This window comes from Mustela erminea, chromosome 6 (assembly GCF_009829155.1).
Source record: "Mustela erminea isolate mMusErm1 chromosome 6, mMusErm1.Pri, whole genome shotgun sequence".
Taxonomy (NCBI): domain Eukaryota; kingdom Metazoa; phylum Chordata; class Mammalia; order Carnivora; family Mustelidae; genus Mustela; species Mustela erminea.
Window position 1 is genome coordinate 13,328,683 of NC_045619.1, and position 16,273 is coordinate 13,344,955.

The window sequence follows — 16,273 nt, forward strand, 5'->3', positions numbered from 1 at the left end:
AGGAATTTTCTTCATGACACTTTCCCTCCTGTGGCTTTGGTGACACAGGACTGGGTCCCAGGCCATCCTCAAACCAGTCTGTGGCCGAGGAGAGTAATGACGTTTCTAAGCACTCTGACACCAGTCGTGACTAATGACCCGTAGCCAGAGGCCTGTCCCTCAGCGTAGTGCTGCCTGGCTGTCTTAGCCTACTGAGGGCGGCTGGGACAGTGCACAGGCAGGGTGGCTGTGTACAGACAACAGAGATTTATTTCTCACCCTTCTGGAAGCTGGAGGTCTGTGATCAGGCTGTTGGCACAGGCAGGTCTTGGTGAGGGACTCTTCCAGATCTCAGATCGCTGACTTCCTGTAGCCCCACCTGATGGAAAGCGTCCCTTTAATGAGGATTTGAGTCCCATTCATGGGCTCCACCCTTGTGACCTAATTACTTCCCAAAGGCCCTACCTCCTGAGACCGTCATACTGGGGATTAGGATCTCAGCATTCACGTTTTGGGGGAACACAAACATTCAGTCCGTTGTGCCCACTTATGGGCCAACTCAGCATTGTGTTAACAGAAATGTTGCCCAAATAAAGACACAGCTATTGGGGTGGCCCCCAGCTGGGTCTGCCACCAGAGGCCTCAGGTTGGCCTCTGGGAGCCCCTTTCTTCTTCGCCTGCCCCAGAATTCACATCACGCTCAAGAGTTGTTAACCAAGTTAACCAAGATGCTGTAATTGTTGCTCAGTAGCTCCTGAGGGGGCTGTAGGATGAAGTCCAAGTTCTCCTTCCCTTGGCTTTCAAGGCCCTCCAGGCTCATTCCTCTCCACCCATCAGCCTCCTTCCTGAGCCTGGAAAGAGGGGTTGGCTACTGTTCCCCGATCCCAGACATGCCCTCGCACTTTCCTGGGCGGCTCCCTCTGCCAGGAGAGAGTTCCCTTTCCTTGCCAGCCTTTTGAATTGGACCATCCTCCCTTGGCTCAGCCCAGATGTTTTCCCCCGGAGAGTCCTGTTTCCCTGGGCCTGTCTTGTGTCCCTGCCCCCTACACTCTTACAGGTCTACTCAAGGGCAAGGACCCTGTCGTATCCTTCTCTTACCCTCAGCCCCAAGGCCCGTGTCTGGGACAGAGCGTGTGCCCAGTAAACACGCGCCGGTAGAATGGGGATGAAAGTTGGGGAGTCAAGAGAAGGTAAAGAAAAGCTACCTTCTTACCATTTGCCACAAGAGAGATTTACATAAACTGTCCATAGGCCTTGAAACCCAGGCACATAGACTCTGCAAGTTAGACACGTGCTCATTCAGCAGTTGGGAAGACTGGAGTGCATTTCGCAGTCTCCGCCCTTGATAAATGTTCATGAGTGTTTGCTTAAGCAGAATGGAAATGAGAGGCATGCCTGCTTAAATCATCCCTTTCCAGAGTGAAAATCAAAAGAACGGAGACCAAAACACTCCAATGGGTAGCCTCATGGATGTGATTAAGCGCTGATTTAACATTCAGAACAAAAAACATAAAAATCAGCCTTCCAGGAGCTGTAGTCTGACCCCAGGAAAAGCGCATATCCCTGGGAAAGATCAATTTGCATTAAAGATCTGTTTGGCGGTGCATTGTTGAAAGAGGTTAATATCGTAAGTGGAAATTTTTGATTGTTTCTCGAGTCTTTTCCTCCGTTTTGCTCCTCCACCTGTCTCCGCGCAGAGAGCGCCGTGCTAGAAGTGATATTCGCACCGCCCGCCTGTTGACGTCTCTATGAAACTTGAGTTCCTGCCACGTACAAGCAGAATCTGGGTTGTACGGCGTGATGGGAGGTGTGGAAATTAAGGTCCTGGGATGCAGATCAGCTCACCACCCCTCCCCGCCCCCCCCCCCCCCCCCCGCCGCTAACCGTCCAGGCCAAGGGGGTGGCTTTGGAGGAAGATGACCGCAGCGAGTGTGCAGCACTTCCTGGGCCCTTAGATGCTAGGAGCACCCCATTTCCTCCAGTCTTGACTATCAAAAATGTCTCTTGACTTTGCTGAGTGGCCCTGGGTGGAAGAGGGGGCAAAATGACCCCCAGTTGAGAACCATCGTCTTCGAGGCTCACTGTGAAGATAAGAGGGAGTTAGACCAGGAGGAGGAAGTCGTCCCAGCAAGGCACTGCGAAGGGCACGGCATCCTTCATCCGGGTGCTGGTCCTGTATCGAAAGGCGTGACATGGGTCGGCTGTGGCCTTTAATGCCATGCGGAGCAAAACCACATTGGATCTGAAGTCAGGAGTCTTGGGGTTAACCCCAGGCACCCCCGTACCCTACCCTTCCCCCAGCTCTGCAACCAGAGTCACTCACCCTTTCAAGCCTTAGTGCCCTTACCTGCAAACTGGGCTTGCACAGCTTGGTTGTAAAGACTGAGTGAGCTAAGACCACGTAGAGGGCCATATGGAGCTTGGCACCCTCATTGGCTCACACGTGTAGTCTCCCTTCTTGCGTGCGCTCACGTCCGGTAAAATCTAGTCCTCTCTCGTTCCTCCGTCACCCACTGAGGCTGCCCTCCTCTCCCCAGCCTGGGTTCCCCCTGGACCCTCTGCTCCAGCTTGGCCTCTGGCCCGCAGCCCCAGTTGCCTCCCGAAACAGTAGTGACGCGCAGGCTCCCAAGCAGCTCACCTGGACGGTTCCGCACGTGGCTCTGGAGTGCTTGACACGTGGCTCATTCCGACTGAGCGGCGCTGTTCCCAGTAGGCGCACTCTGGATCTTGAAGACTTAGCACGAGAAAAAGAGTGAGCTCTCTTCAGTTATATTTTATACTGGTGACGTGTTAAAATGCCAATATTTTAGACACGCTAGGCTAAATAAAATCTGGTATTGAGATGAACTTCCCTTACTTCTTTTTGCCTTTTTCGAAGGTGGCTGTGGAAAGAGGACGAGTTTTGTCAGCGTAGCTGTGTCTTGTCCAAGGAAGCTTATTGGTTCGGTTCTTTGCGAGAGAATCATTTCCTGGCACAGAGTTCTGAGTTATAATTGGCGTCATGGGGCAAAATTCCTTTTTAACGAACAGAAACGGCCCCTTAAAAAACAAAAAAAGGCGATACTCTTCGAATAATGTTTTCTGTACAGTTTATGTCTCCTCCATCCCCCCCCCCCCCCCGTAGATGTTCGGGTGTTTTTCCCTTTTACAGTATATGCCATCTCGAGGCAGGAGCAGGACACAGCCATATTTGTCACAGTCCTCCCCTCCTTAGTTATGGTCTGGATGTTCGTGTCCCCCTAAAATCCACATGTTGAATCCCAACCCCCTTAGTGCGATGCTGTTAGGAGGTGAAGTCTTGGGTGGGAGGTGATTGGGTCACACAGGTGGAGCCCTTGTGAATGGGGCCCTGCCTTTATAAAAGGGACCCCATTGCATTTCCTGACATGCACGGACGCGGGAAGTGGGCGCTCACCAGACACCAAATATGCTACCCCATGGGTCTTGGCCTTCCTATCCTCCAGAACTGTCAGAAATAAATGTTTGTTGTTTAAGCTGCCCAGTCTCTGGTATTTTTCCAAAGTAGCCCACATGGGTTAAGACGCCCTTCTAACTACTTGGTAGGCCTTGGAATTTGATTGGTCAAGAAGCCGAAATGCAACTAATTTAATGTTATTAATACTACTCTAGGGGCGCCTGGGTGGCTCAAGCCTCTGCCTTTGGCTCAAGTCATGATCTCAGGGTCCTGGGATCGAGCCCCGAATCGGGCTCTTTGCTCAGCGGGGAGCCTGCTTCCCTCCCGTCTCTGCCTGCTTCTCTGCCTACTTGTGATTTCTCTCTTTGTCAAATATATAAAATCTTTTTTAAAAAATACTACTCTAGCATCTCATTGCAGTGTAATCTTATTTCGGAGATTCTTTTGATCTCCCTCAATCCTTGCAACAGTCATGAATGCTTGATGCTGCCGTGGCCTTCCACGAACAAGGATGGGAGCCTCTGGGATAGCGAATGACTTGTCGAGATCCTACAGCCAGTGTGCAGAGCTGATATTTGAACCCAAGTCCTGACTCCCCGTCCTCTGTAATGCTGTGAGGCTCACATCAGATGCAGACCTTGCCTTGGAGCTCGCTGTGAACATCACGGAGACAAGTGGTAAAGCTCTCAGGCCGCACGTGGCATGTCCTGACTGCAAAGTTGTGTGAAATGGGTCAATGGTGACTGGCTCGGAGACCTTAGTGAGACCTCTGCCCTTGATCTAGGATATCACGGTGGTTCTGAGAGCAAAAGGACATGTTTCCCTGCAGCAGGAGGATTGGACTTCACAGTGGAACCAAGACAAACCAAGTTGACAGAAATGGGCCCTTAGAGTCCTTTAGAACATGGTGAATTCAAGATTTCAGTGCTTGTTCCAAAACATACTGCATGTAGCTTTTACTCTTATGCTTCACATGATTTTCAAACAGTGCCCCAAGGCCAAGTGGCCTACTCTGAAGGAGAAAAGGAATCGGGAGTGCCATTTTGATAAGCCTAAGATCATGTCCAGGAGGGAGATACATTGGGCCCTGAAGTGCAGAGAAGAGAGTGAGAAAGAAAGCATCTGTGGGGTAGACCTAGGAGGGAAACCCCAGACTCTGAGGGAGAGGCCAGCCCACCCCCCACCCCGCCCGCCGCCTTGTGTGTTCTTCCTTGTGAAGCAGAGAAAGGAGAGAAAATTACGAAAGTGAACTTGGCAAGTGACCTCAGACGTTCTAGAGGGTCCTAGCAGGGTTCGCCTCAGCTTTAGGGACCAGCCAGGGTGCTGTGTGGATTGTTTCTCTTATTAATAGACGTTAGAGGGTCAGGCAGTAAGATGGCGAACTTTCGTGTGGAAAGGGCTTGTCAAAACAACAGTAGCAGGGCTCCAAGGTATCTGGTGGTTGAAGCTGTCCGGCAGTCTGCCTTCTCTTGCTCCTTCCTCCCTTTAAGGAATGCCTTCTGTGTGCCTGGGCATGCGCTGAATGTCAAGCAGCCATGTTTGCCCAAGGGGAGACTAAAATCTAGTGAGAGAGGCAGCCATTAAATAAGTAATCCCTCAGGTAATTGTATCATGCCAGAGTTTGAGGAGGACAGTGGAGGCAGCGGCCAGATCATAGTGACAGATGGAGCGCAGGAAGGGCCCTTGGGCAGAGGGCCGTCCGAGAAGACCTCTCTGAGTCGACGGCCCTTCGCCTAGCAAAAAGCAGAATAATAAGCATTCCAGACAGAGGGAACACACTTGGCAAAGGCCCTGAGGAGCATTCTAGAAAAGTGAGAGGGCTGGGATGGCTGGAGGCAAGGAGCATTAAAGGGCGAGTGGCCAGAGATGAGGACCCAGAGGCGGTTAGAGGTCAAGCCACATAGATCCTTACAGACATGCCAGAGAGCTTGGCATTTATTTTGAGAGCTGTGGGGGAAATGGTGAATAATTGCTGGTGTGATCCTAGTTAGGCTACTGCACTGGGTTCACACATGAGACAATGGTGGCTTGGATTTATATAGTGGCAGTAAAACTGGAAAGAAGTGGGTGTCTCACTGGAGAGCATACATGTTTTAGAGGTAAAAATGGCAGGATCTGAGGATGGCCAGATTGGACAAGAGATGAGTGAGTAAGGAATGCGGAATGGCTCCCAGGTGTCTGGCTTGAGCTTTGATGGAGATGATGGTGCCCTTTAAGCAGGTGGAAAGCTCTGGAGAAGAGTGGGTGGGGAAGGGGGATATTGGGAATAATGTCTGAGGCACACGTGGTAGGGGAAGGTCTTTGTACACGGGAGTCTGGAGGCCAGAGGAGAGGCCAGAGCTGGAGATAAAAAATGTGGGAGGCACCAGCCTGGAGACCGTCTCACGGGACATTAGAATGAGGGATCTCACCTGGGGAGAGAAAACACCATAGATCCCACACTGAATCCTGGAGCCCTCCCGGAATTTGTCATTCAAAAAAGAGAAGACTTGAGGAGAAAGGGAATGTATGAAATAAATATTTCATGTAATAAGAAAGTGAGTTTACCAGAGAAAGGTAATAGTGTCTCTTAGCAGTTGACTGCCCATTTGAGATCAGACATGATTAAATGGAAGGAAATTAGTGGTTTCCTACTCCAACATTTGCCTTCCCAAGGAGAGCCATGGTGAACACGTATGGTTTTGCTTCTCTGTGTGAGTGGGTTTTTCCAGGTTAGTACAACTGGAGAGAAGGAGGGCCTAGGGGGCCATGCGTGCGCGAGGAGGGAGGTTACAATCCTGAATCGTGGCCTCTCAGCCGAATGAGAATGAGCATAAAGAAAATCTAGAGCTGGGTGTGGGTAGCCATGAAGAAAGTTGGTGATGGATTGGGGTTCACGGTGGCAGTGACGAATTTGTGTAATGACAGCCTGGGAAGACTGACGGGGGTTGATATTGACATTTGAGCTTTTGGTTGGGGTGACGGCAAGTTCTAGAATGTAGATTTGGTCCAGGTGGAATGGCATTTTCAACTGACTGTCATGGAATTGGGGAGGAGAGGTGAGAGAGAGTGTGGTGGACACTGAGGTCTTCTGCCAGGTGACAGTGACAAGGACAGAGAGAATAATGGGGAGCCACAGAGGAACACCATCTTCAGAAGAGGGGGCAGACGCCTGGAAGCTAGGAGGGCAGAGGCCCGCATCCTAGCCCTTAGGTATCTGCATGAGAGAGAGTAGGGGACGGGGTTCTCCTTTGGGGAAAGCAGTGATCCAGGGCCCAGCTGTCCTTTCCCACAAGAGCAGAGCTGGAATGAAGCCAGGGGAAGTGGAGGATAAAGAGGAATTCGCTGATCCCGTAGCGGAAGTTCCTCAGGATTCCATCGCTGGGCTTGGGAGGAAGGTGTGGGCTGGCACTTGTGTCACACTTGTAGTTTGTATGATAATGCAGAACAGGGATGTGGCTGTGACTGAGATAGTCATCGGTCCGTTCAGTAAATCCTTCTGATCTCGTCCTACAGGCTAGATGTGTGCTAGCAGCAAAGAAAACAGCAGTGGCCGAAACAGAGCACCTGCCCTCGAGGCGTTGTGCTCTGACTGGAGAGACAGACTGGTTATCAGTGGTGTGTCTTGTAGCCTAGAACTGATTTTCTGTTTTCTCAGGAAGCACTGGAATTTGAGCCCCAGGGTTTCCAACAACTAAGTCTGTGTCCTCAGCCTCTCTCGGTCTGCAGGGTGGGTATAGCGATGCCTCCGTGGGTGGCGGTGGAGCTTTGTGTCAGCGGTGTTTTTGATGGGAGGTCAGGATGGGTCATCGGAGCCACTCGAGTCCATAGGATGCTTCTGCTTAAGTAGAAAAAGACACTTCTCCTTCTAGGATCTCCCTTCCATCTGTCGGAGAGCTGTTGTGAAAAAGGGACCGTCAACAAAGTCCAGGATGTGCTGGTTCTCCCTAGCATCCTGGCCAGTCCCTGTAGGGGAGAGGCGAGGGAGGGGACCAATAGCAGTGGGGGGAGGCCAGCTTTATTTATCAGTAACTGGTAAGTTGCTCAATGCTTTAGTAGAGTACAGGCCTCTCAGTGATGTGGCCTCGCATTCCCTCGTTTCTTGTTAAAGTGCAGATTTTGATCTGTGATGCTTGTAGCGGGGGTGGCGGTGGTACCTGATGGCTTGCATTTCGGGCAAGAGGAGCTACCGCTGCTGCTGGTTGGTTCAGGGACCATACTTTGGATGAAGATGGCTAAGTGTCAACTTTGGGCTTAGCTGCTGGTCTCAGGCAGAAGCTGAAAACAAACATGAGAGGACCTGGATCCTTGGTCCTCAAGGGGGTTTGGTATAGCGAAGAGAAATTAATGCCAGGAAATGATTCAAAGACCATGATGTATCAGGAATGTGCTCCTGACCGCCTTTGGAGTTAAGAACAAAGGGAGGAGCCCCTCCAGGTCTGGACTTGTCGGGAGATGTTCCGCGGAAGCAGCAAGGACTTGAAATTCCTCAGGAGGTCCCGCAGAGGAGGAAAGGCATGCCTGGAGAGTCAGGCTGTGCTTGAGAGGCTCGGGAAAGGCGGGAGGTGTAATAGTGCAAATAACGAAAAAACAAAGCTAACATCTAGAGAGGGTCTGTCTGCTGTAGGACCTGTACTGGAAGCTCAGGGAGGGCCAGCTCTGTGCCCTCTTAGGAACTGGGGCAGCATCTTGCTTTCAGGTTCACTTGAGAGACTCGGATGGCAGTGTGGAACTGATAGGATTCACTCGATCTTAACGTTACAGTCGGTGACCCTACTCTGTTGCCTGCCCATAAGATGAGTTTGGCTCTGAAGGGTTTTGGCCTTTAGTTTCCTTAGACTTTTTGTTTGTTTCTTTTGGAGATACTTAGATCTTTATTCCTCTTCGTGTGCAGTATTTCTAGACAACTCATACATCTTGAACGCCCATGAAAACTCGTTTGTAATGATGCTAATTAAAAGACAATCTCCAGGGGCGCCTGACTGGCTCAGTTGGTGAAGCATGCAACTCTTGACCTTGGGGTTGCCAGTTCAAGCCCCACACAGGCCGTGGAGCTGACTTTAAAAAAAGTTTAAGAAACAAAACAAAAAAACCAAGGACAATCTCCAGTGTTGATCAGATCAACATTTGGAATGTGAGCTTCTGACTAGAGTCTCTCAAATGGTAGCTGGCCACCCCTGGAGGGTGTTTTCTCAGTGAGGATCTTACAGATTTTAAATCACTGCACCTTACATGCAAAGTGAAACTAACAAATGTATTCTTCACCGTCCGCACTGAAGTATTTTGGATCATGTGCAACATACCAAGAAGACATGATAATTCAAGTTTTTAAATATATTTTTTAAAGATTTTATTTATTTATTTGACAGAGAGAGACCACAAGTAGGCAGAGAGGCAGGCAGAGAGAGAGAGGAGGAAGCAGGCTCCCTGCTGAGCAGAGAGCCCGATGCGGGGCTCAATCCCAGGACCCTGGGATCATGATCTGAGCCGAAGGCAAAGGCTTAACCCAATGAGCCACCCAGGTGCCCCAACCTGTAACTTTTATACCTTTTATTTGTACGTACAGTTTTATTTAGGTATTTATTCATGTATATACAGTGTATTACGTCTGACTGAAGGATACTTGTAATCACAATTTACTTTCAGCTGTGAATGTTGTTTTTGTGGCTTTAATTGATCATGATAATCTTTCTGGCTCATGCAATGTTTTGCATAAATGTGAATATCATTGGTTGAGACATATGGGAGAAGACAGATGGAGTAGTAGATGTCTTAGTAGGAGAAATTGACCAGCCTGGGATAGGAATTGGGTGTTGGGTTTGAGGCAGGGGCATTTTAGCCATGAGTCTTTGCCCCATCTGTTCACCCAGGGGTCTCGTCTCCTTCTGACCAGGCAAAAGCAGGTTCCAGACTGATTTACTCAGGTCACCCATCAACATTTGCCCGTGTGTGGGAGGTAATTTCCAGCCCACCTCTGGTTTCTTCCTTCCTTCCTTCTTGTGTTGATTCCTGTATTAACTTCCTAGAGTAACTTCCGATAAAAATTGAGATTTTTCTTTAAAATGTGTTTTTAGTGCACAGAGGTGTCATTTAAAAGTCAAATCCATGAAGGAATATTTTTTACCTGCTGGGTTTAATTTCAGACGCCAGTGTTATCATAAAATGCAAGCCACCCTAGACTCTGTTTTAAAACTTTGGGCGAATTATGCCAGTTGAAATTAACTTTTGCAGATAGAGCGAGGAAAACAAGTGTCTTAAAGAGTTTTTTTTAAAATGCTTTTAAATATTAACACCACTTGAGTTCAGCTCCATATAATATTCCTGCTTTCCCCTGAAATCCAAATTCACCAGTAGCTTTCCAGTTTTTGTTCTATTGAACAATTTTTTTTTTTTTTTTAATAAGAGCAAACAGTGGCAATATATTTGACTCTGGGAAGAAAATAATCATAAGACTCAACATGAAGAATTTAGGTTAGGCCAGAAGGAAAATGACCCCTGGCAAAGGTTGTTAGACTCAGTTCCTTAGAGAGAGGAGAGCCTGAGGTGTCGCTGCCATAGGTGTGTTAGACCTTTGGCTAATGGGTCTTTCGAGGCCTTGGTTTCTCATCCATTAAATGGGGATGCAAACTGGTTCCTACCTCGTAGGTTATTACTGCTAGTTGTCTTTGCTACTATTATTATAGGTGACTTGGAAAACAGAACAAGCCGGGGTGCCTGGGTGGCTTAGTGGGTTAAGCCTCTGCCTTCGACTCAGGTCATGATCTCAGGGTCCTGGGATCGAGTCCCGCATCGGGCTCTCTGCTCAGTGGGGAACCTGCTTCCTCCTCTGCCCCTCTGCCTGCTTGTGATCTCTCTCTGTCAAATAAATAAATACATTCTTTAAAAAAAAAAAAAGAACAAAACAAAACAAAACGCACAAAGGGCCATTTTAACGTGGTGGTGTCTTCTAATGGAGATTCCCGTAGGGATGCTTCAGGCTGAGATCACCCATTGCATGGTGATCTGTTTTCTGGAAAAGCCTGAGCAGGGCTGCTCTACCCTCCGTCTCAGGAGGAGGTGGGGCTCACCCTGCCACGTGTCCCATCCGTCTTTGCTGGGCACTTACTCAAGGGCTCTCTCACTTAAGACCCTCCGACAGAGAGTGCGTTGCTTTTGAGAAACAAAAGGAGGCTTGCCCAGCTACAGGGGGCTTGCCACTGTCACAGCTAGTGGCGCGTGGGACTGGATTTGAATCCAGATCCAACTGCATGGCCTCCTGTCCCCTACTCCTCCTGCGAGATGGGCCCGTGTTGGGGCGATCCTCACCCACGGCCATCGTTGGTGACTCATAGATTGTGTGAGGGGTTCCCTGCCTAAGCTCCAGAATAACAAACTTGTCACGGCGGGGGGTGGGGAGACTTTTCTCCCATCAACATGCTTTGTTTAAAGCAATTTTGCTTGTTTGGTTTCCCTTGCGAGTCCACGCCCTCCAGCGCTGGGGTCATTCATCTGTTTCAAAGGAGGGCCATTCAGAAAATTGTCTCAGAGTGGGTGCAGAATCCCGTCTGGCCTTGACAGTTGAGATGGCTCTGTTAGGTGTTCATTGCCCGCAACTTGCTGAACACAGACTCCTGAAGCTTGGAAGAGCAGCCTTAGGTTAGGATCTGATCCCCCTGATTCGTTGAGCAGTTACCACCCAGCCTGCAGGTGACAGACGTATCCCAGTCTTGGGGAGTGCACGGTGAGTAGACAAGGTCTGTCTCCCGGAAACCCCCCAGGCTGGTGGGGAGGGCAGACGGTTCAACCAGACCATCGTCCCACGGGATTCAAGGGTTATGGCAGAGGGAAGGACATACTATGGGAACACCCAGAGGGACACCCAAACCAGCAATTTCACAGACAGCCGTCCTCTGGGGGTGGGAAGCCATGTGTAGCTGCCCCAGGGGTGGGTTCTGCTCCTTTTGGGAAGCTAACGGGGACTCCTAGCTCTTCCGGCAGCCAGTGTGACTTCAAAGAGAGGAGCTAGGTGGAAATGAAATTGCGTGGTCTGTTGGTTTTTAAATTCCTTTATAAGGCACATGGCTGCCGGTCAGATCCCTGGGTGGAGGGTTTTGGGCCTTTGCCGCAGGTGCGTTGACCTTCTCCCTCTTCCTTGGACATGTCTCAGCGAGTCTTCTGCATGGCCCGAGGACTGGCTCTCTGCAGGCTGGTGACAGGTTATCTGTTCCTCTCCCGTCTTCTGCGTGTTTTAATCATTCTTGTGCTTTTCGGAACATCTTCCTCCACATTCAAGGTGGAAGCTGTTAAGAGCCCCCGAGGAGCGTTTTTAGGTTGTCGGCTAGGATCAGGATGTCGTTTCCTGCACGTGACCTTGCGGCCAAGCCAGCCTCCAGCCTCCTCTCCTCTGAGTGCGCTGGGCAGGCAGCCCCAGGTGCCTTCCACTGCCTCTCCGTGTCTCAAACTCCAGAACCCTTCTGCCCTCTTGACCGCCAGGGGATCGGCCAGCAACTTCCTTTGCCTTCCCGCAGAGTTCCGTGCAGTTCTCTGTCCTCAGCATTTCTGGAGTTCCCGTGGATGTTTTACGTTGGTCTCTCTTGTTAGACTATGTTCTTTGACGCTAACCGGCATTCCTGTCGCTTTTGAAAACACAGCACCCGGTTAGCGCTTGGTACATACAAGGCGCTAACTAAATGCATTTTTAGTAAGTGTGTGTGTTCAGACTTCAGACGAATCTGGGCTCAAAATACTTGTGTGTGTGTGTGTGTGTGTGTGTGCGCGCGTGCAAGAGAGAGAGGGAAGGCGGGCAGGGAGAGATGTCATAGTGGTCATCATCCTTTATTTACTAAGGAGCTGTCGTGGTTCGGGTAGATGTAAGACTGCGGCATTGTCTCTTAGTCTAGAAGGTCAGCAGGAAGTCGCCAAGGAGCCAGATACTTTCAGGATCTCCGGGATGCCTCTCCCTTGCAATTTTCGTCCTTTTACGGTGCCCGGAGCTCAGCTCTTCCTCTTTGCTCTTCCTTTCAGAAAGTATTATGCGGGAGGCCGAGGACCCCGTGCTCCGGGCAGAGAAGCGGCGCTGGGATTAGGGGTTGCCACTTCTGAGAGGATGCTGGGAATCTGCAGAGGGAGACGGAAATTCCTGGCTGCCTCCCTGACTGTTCTCTGCATCCCAGCCATCACCTGGCTTTACCTGTTCGCCGGGAGCTTGGAAGGTAAGAAGGCGGCTTCCGCACGGGGTGGGACGGGGAGGGAAGACAGAGGATACGGGCCGTCCCGGAGGCCTCGGAAAGCCCCTCCGGGTCACGTGATCTCAGCTTGTCATCCTCAGGGCAGGAGGAGATGGGTGCCCTCTTGCACGTGGGTGCGGGCTGAGACTGCTAGGTTTGCATGGGTGGTGGGGGCTGTCGGTAGGGAGGAGAACAGAATGCAAACGAAAGCAAAATGAGGCGCACCTGTGTCCAGTGGCATGGTGGGAGGGACACCCGGGTCAGAGACCGGCTTTGCACGTCGATCCTCGTGCCGATGAGGGGCGGGAGGTTGGGGCCCCAGAAGGATTACTCCACTGTTGATGGAAACCAGATGTTTTGTTCATTCTGAGGTTTGTGCCTTTATTCACACATTGAACCTTTTGTTGTCACCATTGCTACGGCTCGTGTTGAACCCCTCTGCTGGGCCAGGAGTGGGGAAGGCAGTGGTCCAAATCTGGTTGGGCACGGTGCCCTAGAGGCAGCAGACGGGTTAGCCCGGGGCCTCCACAGGTAGGGCACCACGGGAGACGGTTGCAGGAGCCGGGCAGGTGCGAGAGATGCACAGCTACACCGACGGGCTGCTTTGGAAGAGCTGCCCTCCCCAAACAAAAAGAAATGAACGCCAGTCCCCGTCACTGTGCAGAAACCAGCAGAGGAGACCGGACTAGCCCTTCTTCCAGCCAGCAGTTTCCCGGGCCGTGTGCTGTTCCACGGATCGGAGATGGTTTTCTGAGCTTCAGGGAGGGAAGGGTTGACAGTGTTGAGGAGGACACTGTCTTTTTATCTGCCTCCACAAGTGAGGTTAAAAAAAAAAAAAAAAAATCCCCAGTGATGATCTATCTCAAGGAAGCCACTGCTGTGTTTTATTTTTCTCCAAAGATTTTACTGATTCCTTTTTAGAGAGAAAGAGAATGAGGAGAGAGGCAGAGGGGGAGGGGAGGGACAGGCAGACTCCGTACTGAGCACAGAATCCCACGTGGGGCTCAGCCCCACAGCCCCGAGACCATGATCTGAGTGGAAATCGAGAGTCGGACACTCGTCCCCCCCCATCCCCTTTGTTTTCAAACATTTTCATTTTTTAGAGAGGGAGAGAGAGTGTCACTACTGGATTTTTCAGCATTTTTATTGACAGCTCAGGCCAACCTTTTAAGTAGGAGTTCCACTTCCCTTTCTGAGGTTTGCTCAGCTGCATAGGATGGAGGTGGCACTGGGTGCCTACAGAGCAGGCAAGGGCCTATTACTTCCCTGTCCCATGCCTCCCCAGAGTAGAGGAGTTTCCACCTGATCCACTAAATGGGGTAAATGATGCTGTGGCAGTGGGTGAGTAAGTTTTGGCAAAGAGATCAGAGGGAAGAAGGTGAGTTGCTCTTGATCCTAGAAGGGGCCGAAGGAAGCCTTATGCCAGGAATGATGGAAGAGCCTTGGAAAAGAAGGTTGAGGGCACCCGGTGCCGGTCCAGGGCTGGTACCGGGAAACACTGACTTTGCCAGTACAACTGGACAGGTACTGATCCTTATAGTATAATAATAACAACAGTAACGAGGATGATCGTGTGTCAGGCATTGCTGCAGGCCAGGTTTAGTTGCAAGGATTTTGCATGCATTGACTCTTTCTCAATGGTAATCCCTTGTAGTTGGCACAGAAGAGGATGGGGAGGCAGAAGTCCCGCAGTGATCTGTCCAAGGCCCCAGACCCAGTCAGGGTGGATCTGGGTTATTGGACTCGAGATCTGGAGTTTCTAACTACAATGCCATGTTGTAGATGGGGACTTCAGTGAGGTAGCAGGCTTTGGCGAGGGTTTGACGAGGTGTCACATGACCTTTCTGGGAGGCTGTGAGCAGAATTTTGATTTGCGCTCATTGATGGATACCCAGCCCCAAATGAATTTGGCAACAAGGGAACCTGGGAACTGATGAAACCACTAAGTTCAAAGGTAGGATAGGCTTCAGGAAGGGTTGGATCTAGGGGCTCCAATGATATTTTTGTAGCTCAATCTCCCTCCTTCCCTTTGCTCTACTTTTCTCTGCCGTGGTTTCTTTCAGGCAGTTTTATCTACACAGAGGAAGCTGTAGGTTACAACTAACCCTCACCAGTGCCTGTAGAAAGAGTTCCTTCTCCCCCTAATTGTGCAGTATTTCCTCAGATTGGATTATACCTGGTCACATGTAGTCTAGAGACTATTCACTGCCGTTGGGGGAGGCTGTGAGCCCTGTGCCTATTTTTGGTCCTAGGGTAGAGAAGGTCCCTAAAACATGTGGAATCAGAGTGGGGGATGGGTGGCCCCCAAAGGTAAGTGATAGAGTTTCCAAAAAAAGAGACTGGGAATTGATTTGTGGCATGGAGAATTCATACATAATCAACTGTGCTTTGCGATAGGTTGATACCAGCTAGAAGTCTGCTTTCCACCATCATGCTATCTGGGCCAGCTCTGCTGGATGGAGTGACCATGATCCTTGACTTTGAATGATTTTATTAGACAGGCAGATAGATGACGGGAAATGGGCAGGATCGAGGCAATCATACTCTAAGGTGACCTGCACAGACCGGGTGTAGGTGCCCTATTTATCAACATGATGCTTAATCATAAATCCTCCCCTTGGGACCGAATCACAAAAGACATTAAACAGGGGCTAGATGATGTGAGTACATTAACAGGTGTTCTGGCTAGAATGACAAAGGTGACCGTTGTCTTTTACAGGGTATCCGTTAGTCCGTAGCCAGACCGCAGCATTTGCTTCTGGATGCCGCACTTTGAGAACAGTTGAGACAAGTCAGCACATTTAGGAGAACCTAGGTGAAGGGCAGTGCCCATTCAAACCTTGTTACGTACAAAATAGTGGAAGGAATTGAGGCTGTTTACCTTGGAGAAGCAGAAGCTGCCACTGTACATGGTCAGCTTCAGCACGTGGTCACGGGGCTGTCACCTGAAAGAGATGGCCCCCGGATCTAGGGAGGACATGGCAGGGAGCCAGCTCTCAAGGTCATCATAGTAAAGGATCACTCTGTCCAGGGCTGGAATGAGCCCCCCTGAGAGGTAGGGAAACACCTAACATGAGAGGTGTGTACGCAGAAATACAGGGTGGTGGTGCAGGCCGTGGCTCAGCGTCAGGATGACCTGCCTGACCCAGAGTCCGGAGACTCCAGAAAAGGCCGAGTCGTCACTGGGAGACAAAGGGTAGCTCGTCGCAGCCTCTGCCAGTTGCCAGCAGACATCCGTGCATTTCCAAAAGAGCCCGTGGAGACAGTCTTTTCTCTGTAGTTAAACATAACAACTTCGCAAACCGTTTATTGACACCCTTGAGTTTTCTGTTTCAAGGCAGGTGGAGCCATAAATCAGGGACAGAGTCGCTGCCTGCATTCGTGGAGATGCTATTTATACTTTATGTGAGTTTATTTATTTTTCAACCCTGTTTAATTTCAGGGGATCGCTCGGAGATGCGGATGCCCTCAGCATCATGTTTGGAAGTTAGATTACCTGCAGCAGCAAGAGACATTGAGATTTGGGGGGTGGCGTGGGGGAGGGTCACAGGCCTCCAGATCAGCTGAGCCACAGTAGCTGGGTGACTTGGGGTACGGTCACCACTCTTGCTAGGCCTTCATCTCCTGCTGCATGAAATGACATAAAACTGAAGGTCATCTGTGGGGGCTGTTAGGACACTAACTAGAACTTTTC

The 16,273-nt window shown here is 50.3% G+C and overlaps 1 protein-coding gene across 3 annotated transcripts in view; it reads left to right on the forward strand.

Moving 5' to 3' along the window:
- Positions 1-16,273, forward strand: part of LARGE1 (LARGE xylosyl- and glucuronyltransferase 1) — a 527,449-nt gene that overhangs the window by 125,256 nt on the left and 385,920 nt on the right. For all 3 annotated transcript variants that reach the window (XM_032346463.1, XM_032346461.1, XM_032346462.1), the window contains exon 2: positions 12,377-12,564. In XM_032346463.1, the coding sequence (XP_032202354.1) occupies positions 12,459-12,564 (106 nt within the window). In that variant the 5' untranslated portion in view covers positions 12,377-12,458. The remainder of the gene's footprint in view (positions 1-12,376; positions 12,565-16,273) is intronic.